This window comes from Heloderma suspectum, chromosome 3 (genome assembly GCF_057233095.1).
Source record: "Heloderma suspectum isolate Gila_16-S chromosome 3, 16-S_ref, whole genome shotgun sequence".
Taxonomy (NCBI): Eukaryota; Metazoa; Chordata; class Lepidosauria; order Squamata; family Helodermatidae; genus Heloderma; species Heloderma suspectum.
Genome location: NC_139460.1, coordinates 154319599 through 154345367, shown reverse-complemented (window position 1 = coordinate 154345367; position 25769 = coordinate 154319599). Strand labels below are relative to the sequence as shown.

Here is a 25769-nt window from a genome sequence, read left to right as displayed (position 1 = left end):
GACCATCGAGTCCAACCCCCTGCTCAATGCAGGAATCTAAGTTAATTATCTACACTTCAGCAAAACTATGTCATTCCTTCTAACCTGAGAAAGGCATCTATATTATGGTTCGGGTAGAATACATTTATTTAAACTGAATGGATTATTACATTAATCTAATCAAAAGCCAGATACTTAACCAAAGAACAATATTTAATTAGTTGACAGCCCTAGTCTTGTATGATGCACAAACTAGTTAAACCCACATATTTGCACTTAGCCCAACATGGCTTGTTAATGGGATGAGATGTTCAAGTGTGATGGGTCAAGAGGATCAAATGTTTTGTTCAAACATTTGCTCCAAAGGTGCCCTCTAGGCTTCAGTGAGACTACTAAAAAATTTAATTCCAGCCTAGAATATCCAGATACAAGACTACAGAGCTGAGGTACACAACCTTTTTGGCCTTGAGGACCACATAGGGCAGTACCACAGGACAGCGCATAAACACGTGCACACACATACATATGCACACGCACAAACCGACACAAAAGCCTGGGAGTTCTCTTGCTTGTGCTAGCAAGGGGGAAGACATTACTTTGCTTGCACAAGCAAGAAAAAACCCTTACATTCTTGTGGTTTTGTTGTAAAGCTTGCCTTAAAATAATAGAGATGGGGAGTACATTTCTGGCTTTTGTAATGTATTGGGAAATTAGTGTTGCAGTGTGACTTAAATGTTCAAATGACGTTTTAAAAAACAAACAACATGGGAAATATAAAGTAATGTGATCATTTTAGCCTTTCCCTTGATTATTTTTTTTTTTAGGACAGGACTGGGTTTGGGGGCTTAAGCTTTGAGTTTATGCATCCTTAAATTTTCAGATCTGGGGTGCACTTTAAAATCTAGAAGAATAGACCCTCAGTAGTCAGTCAGTCAACTCTTCTCAAATGAAATTTTGTGACAATGTAGATGAACACATTTTTGTGACGTGAGTAACATAGTCAGCCTACTTAATCAGATCTTTTAAAATAATATTCAGTGTTATGTAATAGAAAATGACTCCAAGAAATATCTGATCTACAGATGCAATTCTATGCATGTCTACTTAGAAGAAAGCACTATTGAGTTCAATGGGACTTACTCCCAGGAAAGTGCAGCCTAAAAAATATTTTCATGGGTGAACAGGCGAAAACATTGTTTTGTAACTCAAAACTGGGCCTATCTTGGCTTCTCGTTTGTCTTAGAATTGTGAACTATACTAGGATATAAAAAAAAAATTGAACACAAATTAAAGTTTTATCTTTCATACATATTAATTCAGATATTGTATTTTCTTTCAACCAGCACACTGCTTTGATAAGGCCATCACTTATAGATATTATAACATTAGAATATCCCAGGCATAAATCCAAAAGGATTAGATTGTAACTAAGTGTAGTATATAAATATTTTTTAAAAAATTTATTGCTGCCAACAATGATCACTCAACCTCTTCTGAGAGCTGTAATATTTTTAAATCATTTGGTGAAGGGAAGTCATGCAATCTTGTTCGACACCTATTTATTCATATAAATTCGAGTAGGTATGTTCATTGAAATGAATATGAACTTGAGCACACTCCGGGAGAGAGCGGAGGACAGGAAGGCCTGGCGTGCTATGGTCCATGGGGTCACGAAGAGTCGAACACGACTTAACAAACAACAACAACAACAATGTTCATTGAAAGGAAAAAATAATTAAAGTACTAAATAAAAAGAAAAATGGAAAACTTTATTAGCTTTCTGGAGATGTCTCATGGAGTAAAGTAATTTTAAAATTTTGGAGTGAAAGCAAGAGATGAACTGCAGATCATGGGATTTGAAAATAACAGTAGTATATGTAGCATACCTGCTTGTAAATAAAATCTGTACTAGGTCTGCAATCCTATGCACCTATCTAGGGGTAAATCCCATTAAACTCAGTAGGATTAACTTCTGAGTAGACAAGCATTCTCTAACTTCTGATTAGACAATCCTCACTTTACTTAGGGCGCAATCCTATGCATGTTTAGACAGAGAAAGGCCTACAACTCCCAGCATTCCCCAGCCAGCAAAGGTTTGCTGGGAGTTGTAGGCCTTTTCTCTGTCTAAACATGCATAGGATTGCGCCCTTAAACAGTTGCTTCATAAGTAACTAATAGTGCAGTCCTATATGGGTCCCCAACACAATGCCCGCAGACACCTTCCTTGGCGCCTGACAGGCTCTCTAACCCTAAAAAATATTTTTAAAACTGAGAGGTTGGCGTGGGCACCAGAACTATTCTTATGAAATAAAAGTGGCAGGCAGTTGCAGCCCAGCAATTCAATTTGAAGTGCACCCAGCTGCCCAGAAAAAAAAGGTGCGCTTGGGGAGCAGGGAGCATCCTAGGGGGCTAGAAAGGAAGTGAGCAGCAAAGGTATGTGTTTTGCCTGTGTGTGTGTGCACGTGTGTGCACACATTTTCCCTGTTTTGTTGAGGGGAGGAAGGATTGGTGTGATATGTGTAGTTTAGCTGATTTGTTTGTTTTTTATGTGCTATAAATATGTGATTTGGCATTTCGGGCTCAGACCCCAACTCTGCCTTGTTCTTTGGTTCTTGGGTGAGTTGCTTCTTTTAGCCTGCCTCACCAGTTTGCCTTGTGGGAAATGGGTGTTTTGTGAATGGCCACATCCATCACCAGGCATTTTGTGAATGGGCAAGCCTTCCTGTGGCAGCCATTTTGTGAGAGTGCCCACAGTATTGTTTCAAAATTCCAAATGTGGCCACTGGCCCAAAAAGGTTGAGGACTCCTTCTATACATGTCTATTCAGAAGCAAGCCTCATTGAGTTCAGTTGGCTTTAGTCCTGGGTAAGTAGTATAAGATTGCAACCTGGCAGTGCAATCCTATGCATGTCTACTCAGAGGTGAGTCAAACTGAGCTTAAGTGAAACTTCCTCCCAGGTAAATGTGTATACAATTGCAGCCTAAAATACTTTAGGGCAGACCATCACATCATCTGATCCTACTAAAGATGGTGTACTAATATGGCATGAAGGGGTTCTGAGTAAAGCAGTATGAGATGCCTTAGAATACTACTAATGGTCTGTAAGCATAGTAAGGATGCTTACAAGAATATCTTGGGGTAACACTCATGCAAATATTTCCCAAATTGAGTCAAATCAAGTGATCCTTGGGACAAGGAGAAACAGCTTGGTGGTGTACTTTCTGAAGGTACTTTCTGTGGATATGTGATTCCTGTGTTTTTCCTTACTGGACAGTTGAAAATGGACTGCTTGTCTTTTTCTTTACCTAGAAAAGGCATATGACTTTCTTTGAGACACTCCAGAGCTGACATGAAGAAAGTTACCAGATAGATGAAGATTTAATAGAGGCTAGTTCGGACAGACAAGTTCGGTCCACTTCCCTTCCCAATTATTCTTCACATGACTTCACATTTGTCTTTAGGTCCTCCATTTTTAAGGCTGCAGTTCTGTCCCCACTTCTCTGGGCCTAAGCCCCATGGAGCGTAACTGGATTTATTTCTGAGTTGAAATGTATGAGATGGTGCTGTAAGAATATTGTTTTAGAAAAATTGTATCTGCCCTTCTACAGTTAATTAAAAAAAATACACGTTGTTGCTCTTTTGGGGAACGAATTCTGCCTTGCTTAGGTGCACCAAAACATGGAGATTTGGCAGCACTACGGTCGTGTGCGTTCAACACCTAGCTGTGTGATGAAAAGAACTTAAAGGAGTGAGGCTTTTCTTCAGGGGGGGGGGGCTGAGGAAGACACCTCACCTGTTGAATTTCTGCCCGTCAATACCGTTGTAACAGGTATTCTTTCAAGGGGGGGAGGTAGCAGGTTTTATGACTATGGGGTATGGAAAGAGGCCTTGTTGGGGTGGTTGCGTAGACTCCACCGATTTTGCTGGTTGTGTCAAGGGAGGAAGGGAATGATTATGTGTTTGCTGCGTTGGGTAGCTGGGTGAGAAGGCGGCGGGAGGCCTGGCACACGGGCACCCCCCGCCCGTCTCCCCGTTGTGCCTCTGCGGGGACTGAGGTCTCTGCAGAACCAGGCCCCGCAGCAGCAGCGGCCTGGGCTGCCTGGTTGCCATAGTAACGCGGGGGACGCGCAGCGCGGGAAGGCGGCCGTGGGCAAGGCAGGAGAGTCCACCACCGGCAGGCGGCGCCCACCGGCCTAGGAGACCCATCAGGACGAGAAGAGGCCCCCGGCAGGGGCATGCATGCTGCCCGGGGGAGGGTGGCCGGGCCCGATCCGCCCTGGGCGCTGACTGATCGGCCTCCGCCTCCTTCCCCGCAGCTTCCGCCAGCCTAGCGCGCTGCCTGTTCGCTCGTCGATGGCCGCGGCGGCCTCTCCAGTGCCGGCGGCGCTGCCCGCGTTCCAGTTCCGGCCCCGGCACGACAGCCCAGACTGGCGGCGCCTGAGCGCCGTGGACGTGGAGCGGGTGGCGGCCGAGGTGGACGTGGCGGTGCTGCAGGAGCACCTGGGGCACGTCACTTTCTGCACCGCGGAGCGGGAGCGCTGCCCGCACTGCCAGGCCCCCGCCGACCCGCTCCTGCTCCGGCTGCTGCGCCTGGCGCAGCTCTGCCTGGAGTACCTGCTCCACTCTCAGGACTACCTCAGCGCCCAGCTCCGCGCCAACCAAGAGCTGCTCCGGGCCGCCGACGCCCACCGCGACCTGCTCGCCAAGGACGTGGCCCGCGGAGCCCAGGAGATCCGGCTGCTCAAGGAGGAGTGCAAGCGCCGCAAGAAGATGATCGGCACCCAGCAGATGATGCTCCAGGCCGGGGCCACCTACCACCAGGTGGGTGGGTGTCTGGCTGCCAGGGAGAGAGGGGCATTCATTAACCCGCACTAATCAATCTATGGGGCAAACGTAGGCATGTCTACCTAGCCCATGGAGTTTAGTGGGATTTACTCTCAGGTAAGTTTATGACTAGGATTGCAGCCTCCATGAGCCTTCCTTGTCTCCCAGTCGCTCAGGCCTGTGTTTCCAGTCAACAGGGCTGTCCAAAGACCTCAGGCAGTTTGCCCTGGACCCTCACAAAGTGAGGGGCCCCTACGTATCATCGTGTTTGAAACAGAATCATGCTAATTAGTGGCTTAGGTGATTAACGCATTGGTGTGTGTACAGCCTGAATTATTTTTATTCCTTCTGTCAAAGTTAACATGTAAAACAGCCTTCCCCAACTTGGTGCCCTCCAGAGGTTTCGGATTACAACTCCCAACATTTTTGACCATTGGTTATGCTGGCTGGGGCTGATGGGAGCTCAAGTCCAAAACATCTGGAGGGCACCAGCTTGGGGAAAGCTGGTGTAAAATGACTCCTTGGGGGGCCTGCTTATTAGCTAAGCCAATACAACTGTAGGGTAATCTGCCTAAACAGTTCAGTAAAGTAAAATCTTAATGTCTGGGCAGCAATAGAGATAAGATTGGTCACTGTGCTGAGTACAAAAGGGGTTATTCAAGTGAGGTATAGCCATATAATCAATTTAGTATCTTTATACCTACCTCTGAGTGGCATGGTTGATGCTGCTCCCATGGTTAGTAGGTGCCTTTGATTTGTAATTATGCTGATTGAGGCACATGGACCTACAAGGTGATCTTGAGTGTGTGCCCTTAAGTATACTGCAACCCACAGACAGCTTAAGCTTCCTTTTGAGAATAAATAGGTTGCAGATTTCAGTCAAAGATGAAACAAACAAGTAAATTGTACTATCTCAAGACAATACCGCTCCCGTTGTGCAGTTTCTTCTTCCTGTACCATAGTTGTTTTTAAAAACTTATGTTAGGGTGTACATTCTGGGGTGGGCAGAAGGCAGATCTGCAGATGTTTTGGACTTCAAGCCCCAGAAGCCTCTACCAGCATGCCCAGTGGTCAGTAATGCCAGGAGTTGAAGTCCAAAACATCTGGAGATCTAGTTTCTGCTCACCCCTGGCCATACAGTGTCACGCTGAACCCCAGTATCCAAAATCTCTATAGACCCCTGTGTTACACTGTATGGGTGGTGGGGTTCTGCTTCCTGTCCAGTCAAGGTGTCACTTTGGGAGGGTTTACAACATGATCATGCTTCCCTGAGGAAGTCCCCAGGAGCAACTTGCACAAGATAGCATTATTTGCAACTGTAATACTCACCCTTGAAAACACTTAAGCATGTAATCCTACTGCCAGTAAATAAGTCAGGCATGTGAGCAAGAACAGGGCCATGGGCTCCTGAGGCATGCACACTGTTTGTTCTTACATATGATATCTCATAGCTCAATTGAAGGCATTTAAATTTCACATAATTTTAATATGTGTTTTATGTATCATTATGTGAAGAAAGCCATAAACGTTCAGTATTATCACTGTACGGGGGATATGTTGGTGGCTTTCACAAAATCCATTGAGAAAAGGACAAGATACAAATGGGACTACTATACTGTTCAAATGCAGTTACTGTAAGGATCCCAAATCCAAGCAACAAACCCTTTTCACTGGGTGATAAAACCTTATTTTTAAATATAATTTATGTTACATATAATTTGTTTATTTATGAATGAGAACTTCAAGAACTCACTGTGTGTCTCATCCCCACCAAGCCATAAACACTAATGTACCATGCATGAAAATAATCGCATGAAGAATAAAGCATGAAACCACTACGGGCAAGTGAGGCAGTTTTAACATGAGTATTTGGTTGGATAATTATATTTCACAGCCAGTTTAATGCATTAAGTCTTGATATATTTCGGTAGAAGATCCCTGTTGCTTTTTGGTATTTCCCTGGCACTCACCCCTTGCTATCCAGGCTTTGTATCTTCTTGTATTTATCAAAAAAAAAAAAAATGCAACTTATATACTCTTAGTGGCTGTTCCAAAGCATTTATATTTAATGGCATAGTAGCTATCAGTAGCTGGTTTTTTAAATAGTAGATGAGAATTGGATTCAACAATAAGAATCAGATTCTGATTCCACTGAGCAGGTTCTTAAAATGCTATTTACACATGTTTTACATCGTCCCAGCTGATACCCCTAAATGTACAGTAGCAGTTCCTTCAAGAAAATGTGCACGTTTCAAGCGCACTGAAGAGCAACAGGTTCTGAAATCACACTCCTGTAAATCGCAACAGAATACAGCTAATACCTCCCTTTTTGCTACTAGCCCTGACAAAAGGGCGTCTCTTTACTCTGGTGCTGTGCCCCCACCCCTGAGTACCAGAAGTTGTAGCTTTACTAGATGCCCTAGCTTTGGGGTAGCAGTAGCCATCTGTGTTTTGTGTCATGTTGTAATACCAATAGGAGTGGCCCTTTGCCCCTCATCACCAGCACAATGTTTGGAGCAAGTTGATATTTAGAGGGTTTGATGATCAGTGGAACAAAGCACCTTGTCTTCTCCTTGCCAGCCCCAAAGCACCTGCCATAAGATGCAAGTGCCACAGGGGCAGCCACATAGGATTATGATGTAGAAATGATCTGGAGCCAGTACTTAGTAGTTTGCACACTAGAACCCTGATCCCAGTATACTAGTGCCTCTTCCTACAACACTAGACTAATGTGATGGTTTGGTGAAGAAATATGTATATCCTAAGCATTTATTTATTTACTGATACAATACATTTATGACTCGGCTACTCATTATCTGTGTAAGGGTGCTTAACTTTTCTCCAAGGCTGAAGTCTTGTACTTCATTAGTGATGCAGAAGCCCCATTGAAGTTGGTACTAAGATGCGTAACTGATAGCAGGATCACACCCCTCATGGCTGTCTGGTCCAGTTATATGTGCATACAGCAGTGGGTTGCTGCATGTAGTGCCTATCGCATATCCATAAGCCAGGACTGTGCAGGTGCAACCCCAGTCAGATTGCTGGCAATACACTTGTTCAGCTGGAGCAGGACTGGATCCAGCCTTATGCTCTCCTCCTCAGACTACCTGAATGGGAGTTTGCCACAATCATTGATAATCTGAGGCTTGCCATTGCTGGATGGAGCTTTTCAGCCTTGGGTGTTCACGTACAGGGTGTGTTTGTGTGCGCACCTCCTCATGCAGCTAGGGATATGTATGCAGAAGCCTGCCTGTCTGCACACATGGCTGTAGCAAGGGCTGGGGAACCTCTTTCCACCCAAGGCGTGGATTAAATTTCAGGGAAGCTCTCAGGGGTTGCATTCCGGTGGTGGGCAGGGCCTAAGGCAAAAGAGATGGGACCAAAAATATTTAAAATACCAGCATATTGTAGCTTAATGTCCTTACCACCAGTAACTAAGCCTAAGGAGAGGGATTTTAACCTTTAAGAATCGAGAAAAACTGCTGGGAAACCACTAAACGATCAGTGGTTGGGGTAAAGGGGATAGGGCTAGGGGAAGGGGACATAGCCTTCTGGCCACCCCAGAGGTCCAGATTTGGCCCCAGGCCGGAGGTTCCCCACCTCTGACATACCTGGATCAGGGCGTATATGTGTAATTTAATTTAAAGAATCTCCAGTTGGCAGATACAGAATTAGCTCTACTAATGCTTGGAGTAGCAAGTTTGTGTGGCCCATTTTGTTTTTCATTCTTAAAACTACTCACTGAGACATGAGGGCAGGGAGAGTTTGAAAACACAGAATCAGAACTATAAATCGGACAAAGCCATTGCATACTGTTATGGAATTGAAGCTGTTTAATACACTGGTAAAGAAGTAACCAAAGTTTCAGCTTCATTCTTACATTTTAAAACCCGTTAATAATTTAATATTTATGGATTTTAGTCACCAGTCTCTGCCAGCAGAGATCTTTGAGGATTGGTTTTGGCTGCAATGTTTTGTCTGTTACTACCAAATCCATTCAAACAGCTTAACTGTTTTAAGAACACAGGTGTATGGTTGGGAATGGACCCTAGGTTAGCACGGTAATATACAGAGATAATTCCTCAAAGATGCCTACTATAGTTGCATGGATGTAGTTTTTGTTGTTGTGTGACAAAACTACTTTATTTTGCAGTGCCAATTTTGTGAAAAAGCTTTTATGAACTATTCCTTCCTGCACAGTCATTTGCAGCGACGCCATGCAGAAGAGCCACACATTGGTGAGTATTGGAAGAAAAAAAATGCAAAGATCTCAGAATTGGCAACCTAGTCCATCTTTTCTACTGCATGAAAAAGCTCATAAGATATGGCAGGTACCAGTCAAAAACCGAGGAGGAATTGGAGATGTGACTCCAATCCAGCTACAGTTAGTCCTGACCAGTGATAGTGGGTTTTCTGGTAAATTCTGAAATGGAAAAAATTCCGATGAAAATTACATTAATTTGCATTGGGTCATTTGCATAGGAAAATTTCTAGTTTGCATTGGAAAATTTTCTGATGCCCTAGAGAGCTCTAATTTAGTGGGTCTATTTTACTTGTATTTAGTAAACAACAACACTAAAAAAAAGTATGCCATGATAAGTTTTGTCCCAATAATTTTGTATTTGACCTGAAATAGTTGAGGAAAAAAATTAAAGCATGCTTAATGTGATTTAAATGTTATATAATATCAATTTTTTATTGGAATGCTTGTAAAAATGTAAAGACAATAGCATGTACTTCCCATAAATTGTTTAAATTTAAGGGATGGGGGTGGGGAAACAAAGGTACTGAAAACATTGACATACTAATTGAAGGTTACAACCATCCAATGCCTTCACCTACCCGCTCCTCCCACTCTGTATTTTAGCTAGACAGACTTTTTTGCCCATCTAGCTGGGGTGCATCTGAGGGGAAGGGAAAGAGGCTGGAGAGGCCTTGGAGTATCGCATAACCCAGCCTCTCCGGTCTGCTCACCTCCCTGCCCATCAGAATGCCCCCTTTACCCCCTGTCTGAGGTTGCTTTTGCGACCTTAGAGAAGCAGCCGATGTGGTTCTTTCCACGCCAGCTGCGAGGGGGAGGGGACAGGGAGAGCAGTTTCTCGACTCCAAGGTCAGAGCACTGTCTCCGACCTCAGATTCAGGAATCCAAAATACCCTGTAGCCCCCAGACACTGTCTAGGGGCCATAGGATTGTTCTCTAATTTTAGGAAATCAAAGAACGGTGCATGATAAGCTGACAACTACTCATTTATTTCAACAGAGTTCAATTTTCTTCCATTGAGGTTGTTGGGGCACCTTCAGTTTTGCGGTTACTACCTATTAGTTCTATTTCACACTGAGACATACATGTATTTCAGTGACATATATTTATTCTCTCACATACTTGGTAGGGTTAATCATGAAAAACATTAATTACAACTTTGAAACTGCCAAGCTTTCCTAATATTGTATTTGCAATGGACATACATTCATTTTTACTAATGAACTTACAAAATGGGAACATTTTCCAGAAAAATTTCCATTTTAGAAAATCCATCCCACATCACTGGTCATGACGAATTCCCATTGAAACCAGCAAGACTTAAGTTAATTCTTTCACTGACATCAGTGAAACTTGGAGTGATAACGAACTGGAGCCAGCGTACTGAACTTCCAAGACAAGTTGAAGTTAATTCTGTTCTTTTTTCAGATTGTACAAATGCAAATCTAGAAGTGAGCCTGATATATATAACATCTGGATATGTATAAATTTGACATGATTAAAAAAAAAAAAAACGAATGTTGGCTCCAAACTGAACGGGGCAGGTCATTTGCAGTTAGGTGACAATGTCCATATATTATTGTAAAAATACACAGGTATTTTACAATGTGAGAATACCTATGCAGGTTTTTCCCCCAGCCTCTTATATCTGGAAGCCAATCTCTGCTTCCACCTCAAAACATGTATTAAGTGTAAAAAAACATATTTGCACAACCCAAAATAAATGTGTCTTCATACATGAGTGACTCTGCATGCTTGAAATTATCACAGACACAGCAGCCCTCAGCTGATTCCCCTTGAAAGAGGAAAGGTAAAATATTTTCAACCCATTATGTTGCTCTACTGCTGAAAGCATTTAATTCTTCACCATGAGCATTCCTTCAGTTATATGACATGCCTGGATTTTTGCTGTAGCAACTAGCTGACACAGTCCCTAAATGTATACTGCTAAAACCATTGCTAATTTTCTTTTTTCTGACATAATTAGACCTGTAATCACTTTACTTGTTTGGAGGTGCCTGCAAAAGGCCATTTCTGTATTCTATTTCTCTTTCTGGATTTGTTTTTATCCCATAATCTCAGCTGCAGCTGCTGTCTGATTAAATTACAGAGGATTGATTGGGGGGGCTGCTAGCTCTAAAAGAAATTGTGAGATGTAATTTTCAGCAGCTCAGTTACTTATCAGCTGTGTTGTTGTTTTTCCTTTCAGAGGTAGGATCTTGCAGTTAAATACAACAAACACATTGGGTGAAGACAAATATTTCTAGAGTAGGGGTGGGGTTGGCATGAAGTACCTCCCCTTGCCACGTTCAGCCCAACTGTTCCTTTCTCTCTTTAGGGTTGAGCTCTGGGAAAAAAAACAGTTCTACATGTTTGCAGCAAAAACTGGGTTTGAACAGCACTGATAGACTAGGGCCCATGATGTTACCAAGACATCCATATCCTCCTCAGTCAAATAAATGTACATGTGGTGCTTAAAAAAAAATAAACTGGAGGGAAGGCAACCTGAAGCATGGGAGAAGGAGAAAGCTACGTCAGTATTCAACTTGACAGGTGTCTGTCATTCAAATTCTGAATCCAAGGCTTACCTGTGGTGGCTTCTCTTTAAATATTATGGCAGTCTTCGCTGTTGTTCAAGAGAAGTAAGCCAGGATGGTAAAAGAGAGTCTAATTGGAATCTTGAATAAACCTAAAGTGGTTTCATTGCTTTTGTCCATTCACAGTGATTATCTACCATACTTATAAATTAGGATCAAGGGTTTCATTCAGTGCTGTGCAAGGACCTTTCCTGTACTCTTCTCCCCACTGCAGCCCCCTGCAGCAGTAAAGGCCTGGGATGTGACGTGGGAGCCTGCAGTGGGAGGGAGGAATAGTCCAAGATCAGATGTGGGCAACTTGCATGAGTGAGAATTTGCTCACATCTTATCCCAAGATTTGTGCATTGAATGAAACATTTCAAAACTCTGCCATATCTTTTCAGTAGAACTTAAGTACTCAGAAGCGCTTGTAGAGCTTCTCCTTATAGCCCTTGAGTGATACTGTTCTGAGGAAGAAAGTACCTGGCGTTGCACTCTGCAGAGTAGAATTTGGGAAAAGCCGTTGTAGGAAGAGCTGCATTTCCTGAAATGTAAGGAAAAATAAAATAGTCACCAACATGTACGTCTTTCAAGCAGATCGGAAGAAACAAGCACATACGGATAAATTACAGGAAGAGATCAACAAGCTGAAGGAGCAGTTACAGCTTACCAGGTCTCAGTTAGAAGCTGAGCAACACGCTCATATGGTCAAATTATCTAAGGTAGGGTATACTCCATAGCAGTCCTCTATTTCTAGATACTGTTCAGGGAGACCATAAGTCTGTGGACCTGCAGAGACCCACCCATGGTTTAATCTAGCCTTCCCCAACCTGGTGCCCTCCAGATATATTGAACTTCAACTCCCAGCAGCTCTTGCCAGCATGGCCAGTGATCAGGAATGCTGCGAGTTGTAGTCCAAAAGACCTGGAGGGCACCAGGTTGGGGAAGGCTGGTTTAATCTGATTGAGTAAAACAGAATAGAAGTGTAAATTATTACATGGCTATATTCCTCTCCCCCGCAGCGTTCCCCAAGCAGGCACTCAGTGAATCAGGCTGGGCATGGATAATCTTCATAAGGTTGTAGCCTTGAGTCACTTCATGAATGTGGCTGGTTTTTGAACCATAAATGCAATGCCAAGGGTGGGGAAGCTGTATTACAACTTGTCAGGCATGGCGGTCTGAAGAAAAGTAGGCAGTCATGTGGGAGAGCATGGAGGAGGTGATCCAGGCAAGCAGGGAAGTTGAGAGCATCTCAGTCTGTGTTGAGTGTTTGAGCCAAGGCAAAAAACGAAGTAAGATGGAGACCAGAACGAAGGTGAAAGCATAAGAGCTTGTTAGAACAGGAGGCACCAGTAGGGCAACAGAGAAATGCCTCGGTCTGGGGAGTCAAGGACAAGGCAGGGAGCCTGAATAGAAGAAATGATTACTGCTGTGTTGTTTCACTAACAAGCTGGCCATGTATTCTTAAAAGGAGTCAGGTTTTTTTTTCACTGAGAAACAAAAGTCCCGTAAGACTGCACTATTGTAGAAATGAGAGAATTATCAGTCAGCAGTGACCTGTGTAAAAGCCATTGGAGTATCTGATGGCAGGATGTGTCTGAGAAATTTGGGCTTCTCAAGCTAGACGTTTGTGCTGCTTATGACATTTTGGTCTGTTGCATCCATGAGAAGCGTTCTCAGAATAATACCTTAAAAGCAATTTCAGGAATATGAAGAACACCGATCCAAGGAGGAGGAGATTCGGCACTTATTTCACAAATGGAAAGAAGAAGAAAAAGAAAAACTGGCCAGTGAACTAGAGAAAGTGAAAGAGATGTTTATGAAGGAGTTTAAAGAGTTAACTGCAAAAAATACAGAATTAGAAAACGTAAGTAATTGAAAAATTGAGTTTCAGAGGGTATACTCTGTAAAGTCATCTTGACTTGATCGCTTGCCTGAAGTGCAAGATGTAACCTTGTGAATTGTAAATATTGGGGGAAGGCCCAGAAGGTTTTCTAAGCCTAGAGCTTTATAAAAATCTTCGTATAATCGTAGATCTCATTTCAGTACCAAGAAATAAGTTTTTTAAAAAGCTAAAGGTGCAGTTGCTGGCTGAGAAATGTTGAGAGTTGAAGGACTTTTTTCTGTCCAAACATGTGTAGGATTGCTCCCTAAATCTTTTAGGGAGCAATCCTATGGCCACTAGACACTGTGTAGAGGGCAATAGGATTTTTCAGTTTCTGGGAACCATGCTCCCCACCTCCTCCCCTGCCCCCTCCTAGCCATCGCAGTTCTCTTCATAGTGGGAAACGGGGCATGGAGACAGGGAAAGGAGAGCAGGGGCAGGGAGGGGAGGAGACTGTGGAAGCCACATTACGCAACTTCCTATGCACCGTGTGGCCTCCCTGCTCCCTCTCTCAAGCTCCCCAGCTAGACAGGCATAATTGCCTGTCTAGCCAGAAATGTAAGGCAGCTGGAGCACAGAAGCAAGGATCACTTCCATGCTCTGGCCACCCTGCATTGTATAGTTGTCAGCCTCTGCGTCCAAAGGCTGACAAATACCTACATAGGATTGCACCCTTAAACTCCCTTGCTGTGATCCAAGCGAAAATCACACTCACTCAGAAGCACACTTCCCACACACACATCCTTCTCTGATGAGGAACTTTTCATGGAGACAGGTGCTTAATGCATGGTCTCTTTCTAGGATTGCATGCATAGAGCCCTGTTCATAGAGTAATGCCACCTCTCAGCAATTTGGGAGGGAGAGCAGGGAGCCCTATCTATTCTCCACTGTCCCTACTGCTGCCAAAGAGCTGATTTGCATGTTTATTGCTTTCCTAAGAGGGCTTTGCATGTGTACGCTTGGACTGAGGCCAGTGTTCAAAAGTGGTTGAGGAGTCGCTCTGAGACATTCAAGGATAAATCATGCTTTGTTCTGAGTGTTTGCTTAAAAACAATTAAATTCAAGAAAGTGGATAGATTTCCATTATTGGGGTGGTGGTAATTACAGTAAATACTGTGCTGATGGGAAGTATTTTCTAGCAGAATTTGCTAAAGCTGCACTCCTATGCAGGTTTTCATAGGAGTAAGGCCCAGTGAATGAAATGGGGTTTACTTCTGAGTAGACATGTGTAGGATTGCATGTAAATATACCAGCTTCTATCTTTTAAAAGAGAACTATTTCAACTTCCTATCTTCTAGTACTTTCCTTCAATATATATCTAACCTTTATCTGTTGTTGTTGTTGTTGTTGTTGTTGCACTCTTAGCATTTATTAGAAGTACAGAAGTCCAACAAACACCTGAAATCCAATTTAGGCACACTAAAGGATAGCTATGAATTTATGGAAGAGAAACATCAGAGTGCTGTAGATCATCAGAACATAATGCATCTTCTTGAAAGACAGGTAAGTTAACACATCTCATGCACATTGATATCAGAGGTTAGTTCCATTGTTTCCAGTTTATACAAGACAGAGCATTAGCATGCACACAGTAAACCCTTGGGGTGGTCTTCAGCTGCCACCTCTGCTTGTTCAACAGAAGGATCATCAATTTTCAGAGCCTCAGATGTATGTATTTTTGTTCCTGAGTCATGGTCAACTGTACTTTCAATCACTGATACTCTTTAAAATTTTGTCTTCTACTAAAAATGCAGAATGTGGCATAACATATTCATGGGATGGGATCCAGAGAGGCATGTTCAAGGGCTTAAGGCGTGCCCAGTAGAATGTTTGACTTTTTTCAACTGCAGACCCTCCCCCACGCCAAATCTCCAGGCTGAAAATACAGTTTGATAATGCCCTCTGTTAGTTTAGGTATTACTATCTGTACAAATACTGTTCCTCAATAGTCCCACATGTTGCAAAGTGGACAACACAAACATGAAGCAATCTAAGAAGCCAATTTGTGCCTATAATGTGTTGAATTAATATAAATTTCTCAGCAACAGTCTAGTCTCAGATAACCCATTTGAATTTGTTTTCTTATTAAAAGAAACATGGGTTTATTTTTTACCCTTGCCACTTTGCTGTGGTCATGCATCATGTTCTGATTCTAATGTCAGCGCAGTACCACAGATTGTGCTGATATGCCAGCATGGTAGTCATTATGCTCCATCCTACATGGCTGCTTTTCTGGTGCAGCTGTTCATATTAGTACTTCATTCATTTATATTATATTTAAATTTAAATGAAATTAAGACATATTTTCCAGTGAGCTAACCACATATATTATGTTCCACACAGGAAACTAAGTGGACTTCTAAAGTGCAAGCCCTTCAAGAAGAACATGAAAATGAAAAACACCAGGTGAAGCTGCGTGGTGGTGTCATATATAGAACTAGCCTACTGTAATTAAATTAAATAAAAATAGACATTATGCTCCCACATTATTATCTAAGACGCTTGCAATCTATTCAGAATTGTTGTTTTAAAACCTCTCTAGTTATGTAGAATTTATTTGATCATTCCCACTGAAGTTTTGTCTAGACTTTTCACATTCAGTCCTTGTGTTGAAAAGGAAACAAGCTGCAATTCTATGCACACTTACCCAGGAGTAAGCTCTGTTAAATACAGTGGGACTTATTTCAGAATAAACGTGTATAAGGTTGTTCTGTTAAATACAGAAACTGACCCTTCGCTCGAAGAGTGTTCAGTGTAACTATATGCAGTATAATTGTGTGGCTTGATTTAGAGTATTACTGAAATTGTAATTGTACAAAACATGTTCCATGAGATTCTGTTGCTTCTCTGAAGGTTTGGCTGTTCTGGTGGAGTGGCAGGTGCTGTATGTAGTGCTGAGTCTGTGGTTTGAGTTTTCAGATTTCTTGGAGTCAAGTGGTTTGGGGAGCGGATAAGACTGGTTGCCTCCCCTTCCTCCACCTTTTCCTGCAAATGTCTTGAAAAAGAGCAGGATGGGCTGAACTGCTCAAGAAAGCCCAGCAGTCACCAGTGGCAGTGATAATTTTGGGAGTGAAGAGCAACTCGGAGAGGGAGCCAAAGCTCAGTGGTGGAGCCCCTGGTTTGCATGCAGAAGGTCCCAAGCTCAATCCCCAGCATCTCCAGGTTGTGTTGGGAAAGACCCCTGCCTGAAACCTTGGAGAGATGCAGCCTAGTTAGTGTCAACCATACTGGGCTTGATGGACCAGTGGTCTGGTTCAGGTTAAGACATCTCCCTATGTTCCTAATGCAATATGAGAGGTGCTTTCCATGGTCCCTTGCAATGTCACTGGGTGTGCTAGGGCACATCTTTTGGATTGGGTATGGCTGCGTACAGCAAGTTGTGTCTGTCATCCTGTGCCACTTTGTGAGGAGTCCTGGGTGCTCTCCTTGGACTGTGTGGTACAGCCAGCTATTGGGGGTAGCACAATATCTTGTGGCACCCCTTCAGGAGATACTGTGGTAACTTCTGCTTCCCAATCAACTATGGCATCAGTCTTTCTTCCGATTCCTCCCCATTTCTTTTGGGTCCATTCCTAACCACGGAGCCTGCTGCTAGAGATCAGCATAAGCTCTCCCATCCAACTTTTCATGGAGCCCCTTTTTAAAAAACGAAAATCCTAACGTGACAGTTTGGGAATTGGAATGGAGGCCTTCCCCACCAAACAGAAATTTAAAGAGCTGAGCAGGTTCACCTCTGGATGGTGCGCGTAATATTCGCACGTAACAGCAGCGAATTGTGGGTTAATTCACCCTTGACTTGCCAGGTCACATGCTGCGTTCATGCTGCTGTTGTTTTGAATATGCAACTTCTGATTAACCCCAGGTGAACTTTGGGTTGTTTAACCCACAAATAACCCATAGTGTCCGGGTTCACTTGCCACAAAGCAACCTATGATCACGCCAATCAGAGGCTGCATAGTCAAAACAGCAATAGCACACCATTACATGTGAACTGGGTCAAAGTCACTTTTCCCATAGGATTTTTACCTTCCTTCTCTAAACCCTAATCTCTTTAGATTATCAGTAATTTTGCTAATAATATTCAAGTGGAATTTGTCACTTTGTCCCTCATTTCTCTCTCTGGCCATCATGTCATTTTTGCAAAGGGCTGTTTGCTTATTTCTATCCTTTCCATTGCAACGCATAAGGTGGCTAACAACTTATTATATAAGTTCCTATTTATTATTATTATTTCCCATATAACAATCATATGGGGAACTTTTCAGTTTTGGGAAAGAGCATGGCATGCTAGGCCAGCAAACCTACCTATCTGCCATTTGTGATTTACTTTGTCCACATGTTGCTCCCTGCATGATGAAATGTTATGGCAAGACCTAATTCATGTTGGGGGGCGTTATTTCTCTCTGTGGATATTCCACGTCAGCAAAGCCAGGAGTGTTAGTGGGGAAACATCCCCCCTCCCCCACAGGAATATTTTGTATGTCACAATAGCAGTTAGCTGGGAAGTTCAGGAGAGATTTGCCAGCATACAAGCCAGAGACAGTCTTACAACAATTAGCAATTTTGTACCAAGGTGGGTGCTTATGCATTTATCTCCACCTCCCAGGGTAGCAGGGACACTCATGAGAAGTGTTTTTGATAAGAGGACATTGCAGAATGGTGTTGTTCAGCTTTCCCCGACCTGGTGCCCTCCCAGCTATGCTGGCTGGGGATGCTGGGAGTTATAGTCCAACTATATTGGGGAAAGCTGATGTAGTTAATCATAAATGCATATTCAGTACCAAAATTCCTTTTGTCCATTTTCTCTTTAAAATAGCATCACTGAGAACTAGAAAGAAATATTTTTCTGTGTGTTGTGTCTCATTCATAGGGCATTTCTGTAGAAAAGTTCCAAAATTGTCATAACCACATGAGTTATTTGAGAAGTCATGAGTTTTTGGGTTATCAAAACTCAGAAGTTCAGGCAAACCTACTTATGGAGGCTTCCCATTATATATAGAAGGGGAATGAGCCACATGGGTGAATGGATTTCTGTTATAGATAGCCATGAGTGTGGGCTCTGGCTTTTAGCCTTTATGAGCAAAATCCTTTGAGCTGGGACTAATGAATGGAAGGGGATACAACCTACACAGGTAACCTGAATTTTTAGTTAAAGTGATATAATATTGGAATGTTTCAGGTCACATTTAGGTCAGTTTACTTTTCCATATCTGACATACTCAGCTTACATCACAAATTGAGACGCTCAAAACAGCAATGACTGAAGAATTCAATGCAAGCAACATCTTCTATAAGAAGAGGATAGAAGAACTAGGGCAGAGGCTTCAAGAGCAGAATGACCTTATTCTTGCACAAAAGCACCAGGTCTGTTTTGTTTAAAGTTGTTGCATATCTGAAGCCACAGAGCATGGCAAAGAACTCCTCTTTTTTTAAAAAATAGAAAAATACAGATGAATGTCCAGTGACTATACAATAAATATTTACAAACAATTACCCTGGCTTCTCTAGTGCTTAGGGCTGCTTCAAAATGCCCCCCCCCCCCAATTTGTGCCCCTCTTTCAGGTTGGGGAAAATTAGGGGAGGCCATTTTGCCAGTGTTCAAGAGAGGGGCACAAAAATTAACAAAGTGTTTCAGAGGGAGGGGAAGGCTACACTATTTAAAACTTCGTGATATACTTGGTAAAGTGGCTCCTTCTTATTCCCCCCTTCCTGCTTGGGAGGTGGGGTGGGTGGACAACATACTTCCTTAGTTACCCAGCTGGACAGACAGACAGTGGCAGCAGCTCTTGGCTGCTGGCTTACTTGCTCTAATGACGCTTTGAGTAGAACATACTTAGAGCAAGTACCTGGCCAGCATCCATGATCACAGGTAGCTAGCTTGTATGTTGCTTCTGGCCACCACCTTGAACAAGGTGGGGTGGGGCAGGAAGTAGGAAGGACCTGCTTTGCCACACTACATCATAAGATTAAAAATGACTCAACCTTCCCTCCCCCCTGCGCCAAAGCAGTTCGTTAATTTTCACCCCACCCCACAAACTCTGGGGAAATCCCTGTCTTCCATTGGATGGATCAGCTTGGTTTATCAAATTGGATGACAGCTTTAGTAGCACAGCCTGATTTTATAACACTGAGTGTAACGCAACTGTCCCTGGCCCAAAGCAATACCCTGTGGCATTGTATTGTTGGGCTGAGCTCTGCTGTGGTGGCACAGGCCCCAAGGTAACCTCCTTCCCACTGTCCAGACAGGCTTGTCATTTTCACCAATATTGGGCTCACCTTAGGCAGGAATGAAGACCTCCCCCTCCCCAGCTATGTCAATCGACTTGAATCTTTATTATGGGAACCTGTCAAGAGCAACGAGTGTCTTACCGTAATGCTTGGGCTGGGATCTTGTTCATGAAGCAGGCTACTGCTACCATGAGCTAGGTGGGCAGGGAAGCTTCAAGGCTAGGTGCCAGCTGTCAGACACCCATAGGTCTGGGACCAGCCAACACCACTCTGCCCTGTAATGCCCTCTTACCTCACTTCTTCCAAATTACAGGCACTTAGCGGATACTATACCAAGAAATCTCATTTCTAAATACGTATCTACTCTTTACTATCCTTGTATTTCAGATACAAAATTTGGCTACAAAAAAATCAGTAGAAAGCATGAGGTCATCTGATGGTAAGTGGAAATTACAAGCAAGAAAGACTTCAAAATGGCCTTACATGTACCTGCTTGTTAATCTTTGCTTTCAAACAGATAGTTTTGAAGTACACTGTAAGAAAATAATTCCTGTTTTATACTTGCATTGAGAAAAGTCTGTTCAGAAATATCTGTAGTTTACTCCCTTCCCCTCCTTTCTTTTCCAGTGAAAGCTTCATCACAGAATGTTGTTCAGCCCAAATCGAGTCTGTCATCCATGCATGGTAAGTTTCTGTAATAGACGTGCAAATCTTTACCAATCTGTTGTCCTCTGGGATTACATTAACTACCAGCTAAATTTAATTAACACAGCAATATTTTTCCATTAAACTCTCCTAAGAGGTATTGAAAAGATCATTGTCAAGGTAACATGTTGGCATTTTCTTCTTGCATAATAGTTACTGAAGCTTTTAACTTAGAGCATAAAATTCCATCATAATAAAATTAACTTAGGGCCAGCCCAAGATATTTTGGAACCTAAGGCAGAACAGCAACCCCCCCCCCCCCCCGCGCACACACAACACGCACACACTATTATATCAAAATTTAGAGCACCCAAAATCAGCTGCTTGAGGCATCCATCTCAACCTGTCTAATGCTAGAGCCGACCTTGAATAAACTTCATAATATTGGGATTGTAAAATAACAGACAACCTAATTAAGCTCTGTTTTATTTCAACCAAAATATACTAGAGATGTGGGAAATACATTGTGAGGCTTGCTATAAAACAATGTTGACTTGAGGGCCTGCTCATAACCATATGTATAATGTGGCAATTGCAGCTCTCATATTAGTTTGGTTGTGTTTGAAATGGCCATCCTGTCTTCAGTCTCACAGATATATTTATGATTAAATTGATGCAATATCTTTCAGTGACAGCAGACTTATCACATGATAGCTGCCTGCTCAGTTAATTGGATCACTTGTACTTGCAAGGTCAAAGGTGAACAGAATGTTCTTCACATGTTTATCAATAATTGTTTTTAGCTGTTCCATTTTCTCCACTTTGGACAGGTTTCATAGTGTCCATTAAATTTAAATCCATGCTGGTAATGGATTTAAATATAACAGATACTGTTATATAAATATAACAGAAACGAGATACTGTTTCTTGAAGTTACCTCTGTACAGCTAGTAGGAGTTCTGATGTTTCTGAACATACCAAAAATAAAAAAGAACCTTTTTTTTAGTATTCAGAACAGAGGGCCTGGATATAAATTGGATACTCATTTTGGAAGATTTTCCTGGTGATTGCCTATTTTATCTCTGTGGGTCTTTTCTGTCTCTGTGTCTCTCTCTTCCTTCCCTGTTCTATCCCTCCTGCCTTTTTAATAATTAATTTCAAAATTATACTTTTAAAGGGAAGATCCCAATTGTTCTCCTATCTATCTATCTATCTATCTATCTATCTATCTATTTCATTTCTATACCGTCCAATAGCCGAAGCTCTCTGGGCAGTTCACAAAAATTAAAACCAAACAACACACAATAAAACAATTTAAAATATATAGAACATTAAAACCACAATATAACAATACAACCACAATAAAACCTAGCAGCAGTGCAAGAGTTTAAAATACAGATTTAAAACAGCAAAGATAAAAATTTAGAAAGCTAAAATGCTAAAATGCCTGGGAAAATAAAAAGGTCTTCACCTGGCGCCGAAAGGAATACAATGTAGGCGCCAAGCAAACCTCACTAGGGAGCTCATTCCAGAGCCGGGGTGCCACAGCAGAAAAAGCCCTCCTCCTAGTAGCCACCCACCTCACTTCCTTTGGCAGGGGCTCACGGAGAAGGGCCGCTGACGATGATCTTAAGGTCCAGGCAGGCACAAATGGGAGGAGGCGATCCTTCAGGTAACCTGGCCCCAAGCCATTAAGGGCTTTGAATGTTAACACCAGCACTTTGAATCGGGCCCGGAAATGGACTGGCAGCCAGTGCAGCTGGAAAAGTACTGGCGTAATATGAGCTCGCAGGCCAGTCCCCGTTAACAATCTTGCTGCCCTATTTTGGACCAGCTGAAGTTTCCGCACCGTTTTCAAAGGCAGCCCCACGTATAACGCATTGCAGTAATCCAGACGAGAAGTTATCAGAGCATGGATCACTGTAGCTAGGCTATCTCTGTCCAGATAAGGGCGTAGTTGGTATACCAGCCTAAGCTGATAAAAAGTGCTCCGTGCCACTGAGTTCACCTGTGCCTCAAGTGACAGTTCTGGATCCAAGAGCACCCCCAAACTACGAACCTGATCCTTTAGGGGGAGTGCAACCCCCTCCAGAACAGGTTGGATATCACCTAGCCGGGCAGACGAACCACCCACTAACAGTACCTCCGTCTTGTCTGGATTGAGTTTCAGTTTATTAGCCCTCATCCAGTCCATTACCGTGCCCAGGCACTGATTCAGAACAGCCACTGCCTCACCTGGTTTTGATGAGAAAGAGAGGTAGAGCTGGGTGTCATCCGCATATTGATGGCACCTCAGCCCACCCCTCCGGATAACCTCCCCCAGCGGTTTCATGTAGATGTTTCTAGCAGTAGACTAACGCAGTATGACTGCATTGTTTTGTTTTCTTAAATCCAAATAAAACAGTTGCAACATGCAGTGTTAGATCAACGGAACATGCTCATGAGTGAGTATGTTAAACATTGTGTTCCGTTTGTTCCCTTTTTGCGACATAGAAGCGGTTTTCATGTGCTATTTATGCTTTTTGAAAAAAGTGAGCAAAAATAAAACACTCCTCACAGTCCATATACTGTTTAGACCAATTGGATTCAGTGAAATGGATCCATCTTAGTACATTTACATAGAGTGCAATCCTATGCATGTTTAGAGAGAGAAAGTCCTACAACTTCCAGCATGCTGGCTGGGGAATGCTGGGAACTGTAGGAACTGTTTCTGTCTAAACATGCATAGGATTGCACCCTTACTTATTTAGATTTCTAGCCCAGTTCATGATGAGGGCTCAGGGCAGGTAAAAACATTAAAAAGCAACTGTAATAAAACCTATAAAATGTCTACTATATTATAAACTTCAAGTTTAAGATGCCTTATACCAACCTAAAAATGAAATAAAAATGTAAGGTATCACCTTGGGTGCATAAATTAGTTGAAAATTAGACTTTGACCCAAGAAAGTTACTCATGTTTCATTTCTGTTGCAATCCTGTACCCACTTACCTGGGAGTAAGTCCCACTGAACTCAGTGAAATTTACTTCTGGGTAGACGTATCTATGGCACTGTTAGAGCCAAACTAGACATGACAGGGAAGATCCGTGATCAGATTTCCCGATGTCTCCCCCACCCCCTTTTTGGCCTTATAGCAGCCATTGGGGAAGATGTGTTTGCAGCTGGGGGAAGATTGTTTGATTAACCCTTTCTCTCCATGCTGTTTCGCTGATAGAAATCTCTCCCTCTGAAGCTGCTGTCAGGGAAATAGCATGGGAAGGAAGGGTTAACTCCGCCACCTAAAATTCTCTTTGCCTAGCCGACAGAGGTGTTCTGGGATGTAGTGTTGAGGACTCCCCAGACTTGTGGCTCGGGGGACATTCAGGGATGGCTCATGGCCACCATATCAACCATAGGGCTGTCCGAAGATATCATTGGTCCAACACATGTGGCAGGGCACACTGTAGTCCTGGTACTCTCAGCCTTGCAGCAGGTTGGTAATCTGGGAATGCGGGGTTTCTGGCTAACTCCTTTGTCATGTTCAGATCATGTCTTGGTGAAGCTTAGACTTACACTGACTGTCTCCCTCCGCAGGAGTGATGGGCACAGATAAGAGCTCATTACCGAGCCTGCTCTGTAGTGATGAAAGCAGTGGAGAAACCATACCATATTTCCTTGCTGCTATTGTGCCTTCACAGTGCTATCCAGCTGAGCTTTTCTGAGTTTTTGAAGGCTGACTCCAACTTGGGACTCAGGGTGATACTCAAGAACCCTTGCATGCCCACTGACTTACTCACTAAGCGCTTTGAAGATAACATTGCTCACATCTGCCTCGAGCTGGACACACAGTCCAGTTTTCTGAGTTTTGAAGGCTGACTCCAACTTTGGACTCAGGGTGATACTCAAGAACCCTTGCATGCCCACTGACTTACTCACTAAGCGCTTTGAAGATAACATTGCTCACATCTGTCTCGAGCTGGACACACAGTCCAGTCTACTGATGTATGCTGTTCGCCATCTGGTCCTGCTTTGTCAGATTGAATTTGCAGCCTGAGGATGTGGACGAGGTGCTTAGTTGGGTGCAGCCAACCACTTGTTAGCTCAACCCTTGCCTTCATGGCATATCACATTTGGGAGGAGAGGATCGACTGGTTGGGTCCAGGAGTTGATGAGTGCCTCTTTATGAGGGGGGCAGCCCTACTCTGCTAGAAGGAGGCAGTTGTGAGACTGCTGTTAAAGAAACTGGATGGCATTTCACTGCTTCCCTCTGTGCATGTGGCAGGAACAGGAGTGGTGCTCACACACTTCCCACCTTCCCCCCACCCTAATCTTTTGGTCCGGGAGTTAACCTTTTGTGCATGGGGAGCAAGGAGGAGCGGGGAAGAAGTCAAGGCAAGACGGAAAAAATCAGGAAGGCCCAGGCTGCTGTAGCCTCCTTGTTCTAATCCCAAAGGCCTGCCTTCCATCCACTCTGCTTGCAGAAGTTGGTTGAGGTTAAGAAACACAACTGTAGTTGAATATGATGGTAAATATTTCATCTCCTCATGTACCAATGGCATGTGCTCACCTAAGCAGCTTGTTATTCATATAGACTTGATCATGAGTAACTGCATTTGACTTGGCTCTGAAGTTAGTGAATCAGAAGCAAAAGATCAAATGTGACACCTCCATATTATTCTTCTGCATAATTTTCACCCTCTGGACCTTTATCTTGACCTGCTTCTGTCCTGTCTTTCTGTCTGTGCTATTCCTGTGTTTCCTCATTATTAGAACAGGCCCTCTTGGTGCACATGTTGGAGCCCATAGAGGAGCTTCCAGAGGATGAAAAAGGTAACAATAGGACCGATCAAAGCTTCTGTGGCCTTCTATGGTAATGCTTTTACTGGGAATACAAATGTACGCATATATATGGTTTCCAAAGCATTGTCACGCCGACTGCAATGTTTTATAGCAGGATAGATAACATTTTCAAGCCACATGCAGATGTTTTCAATAGGGCCAGCTGCCACAATATTTCCACCATCCCTTCCCCTTAAGTAGCCTCTCCTGTCACTTGACCCTCCTTCCTGCCCATTCACTCCCACCATCAGTCTCTGAAAATCCCTTCCCACAGTTCCAGCCAGCTTGTGTCTCCTTCCCTCCTCCTCCAACTGCAATCATGGTAATTGACCTCCTGCTCGGTTTTCTTGGCTTCCTTGGTTGTACCCAAAAATCCTGGGAAAAGGGCACACAGGATGTCTCAGTTTTGAACTGAAAGAAGTAGTCTCTTTTTTGGAAGATGCTGGTAGTTCATTTTAATTTCGCACAAGCCGTGGTGACTCTCAAGCTACCATTCGATTGCTCCTGCTCTATAATTCATGCAAATGTAGCACTTGTACTTGCCTCCAGCA

At 43.2% G+C, this 25769-nt stretch overlaps 1 protein-coding gene across 3 annotated transcripts in view; it reads left to right on the top strand.

The window, feature by feature from the left end:
• Positions 1 to 25769, top strand: part of DZIP1 (DAZ interacting zinc finger protein 1) — a 41209-nt gene that overhangs the window by 2664 nt on the left and 12776 nt on the right. The window contains exons 1-10 of one of the 3 annotated variants that reach the window (XM_084844751.1): positions 2397 to 2412; positions 4297 to 4801; positions 8958 to 9042; positions 12239 to 12363; positions 13347 to 13508; positions 14892 to 15029; positions 15870 to 15932; positions 18750 to 18890; positions 20142 to 20193; positions 20382 to 20438. In XM_084844751.1, the coding sequence (XP_084700877.1) occupies positions 4334 to 4801; positions 8958 to 9042; positions 12239 to 12363; positions 13347 to 13508; positions 14892 to 15029; positions 15870 to 15932; positions 18750 to 18890; positions 20142 to 20193; positions 20382 to 20438 (1291 nt within the window). In that variant the 5' untranslated portion in view covers positions 2397 to 2412; positions 4297 to 4333. Of the gene's footprint in view, positions 1 to 2396; positions 2413 to 4112; positions 4802 to 8957; positions 9043 to 12238; positions 12364 to 13346; positions 13509 to 14891; positions 15030 to 15869; positions 15933 to 18749; positions 18891 to 20141; positions 20194 to 20381; positions 20439 to 25769 lie in introns of those variants that run through there. The other 2 variants (XM_084844750.1, XM_084844749.1) reach the window with 2 other exon arrangements.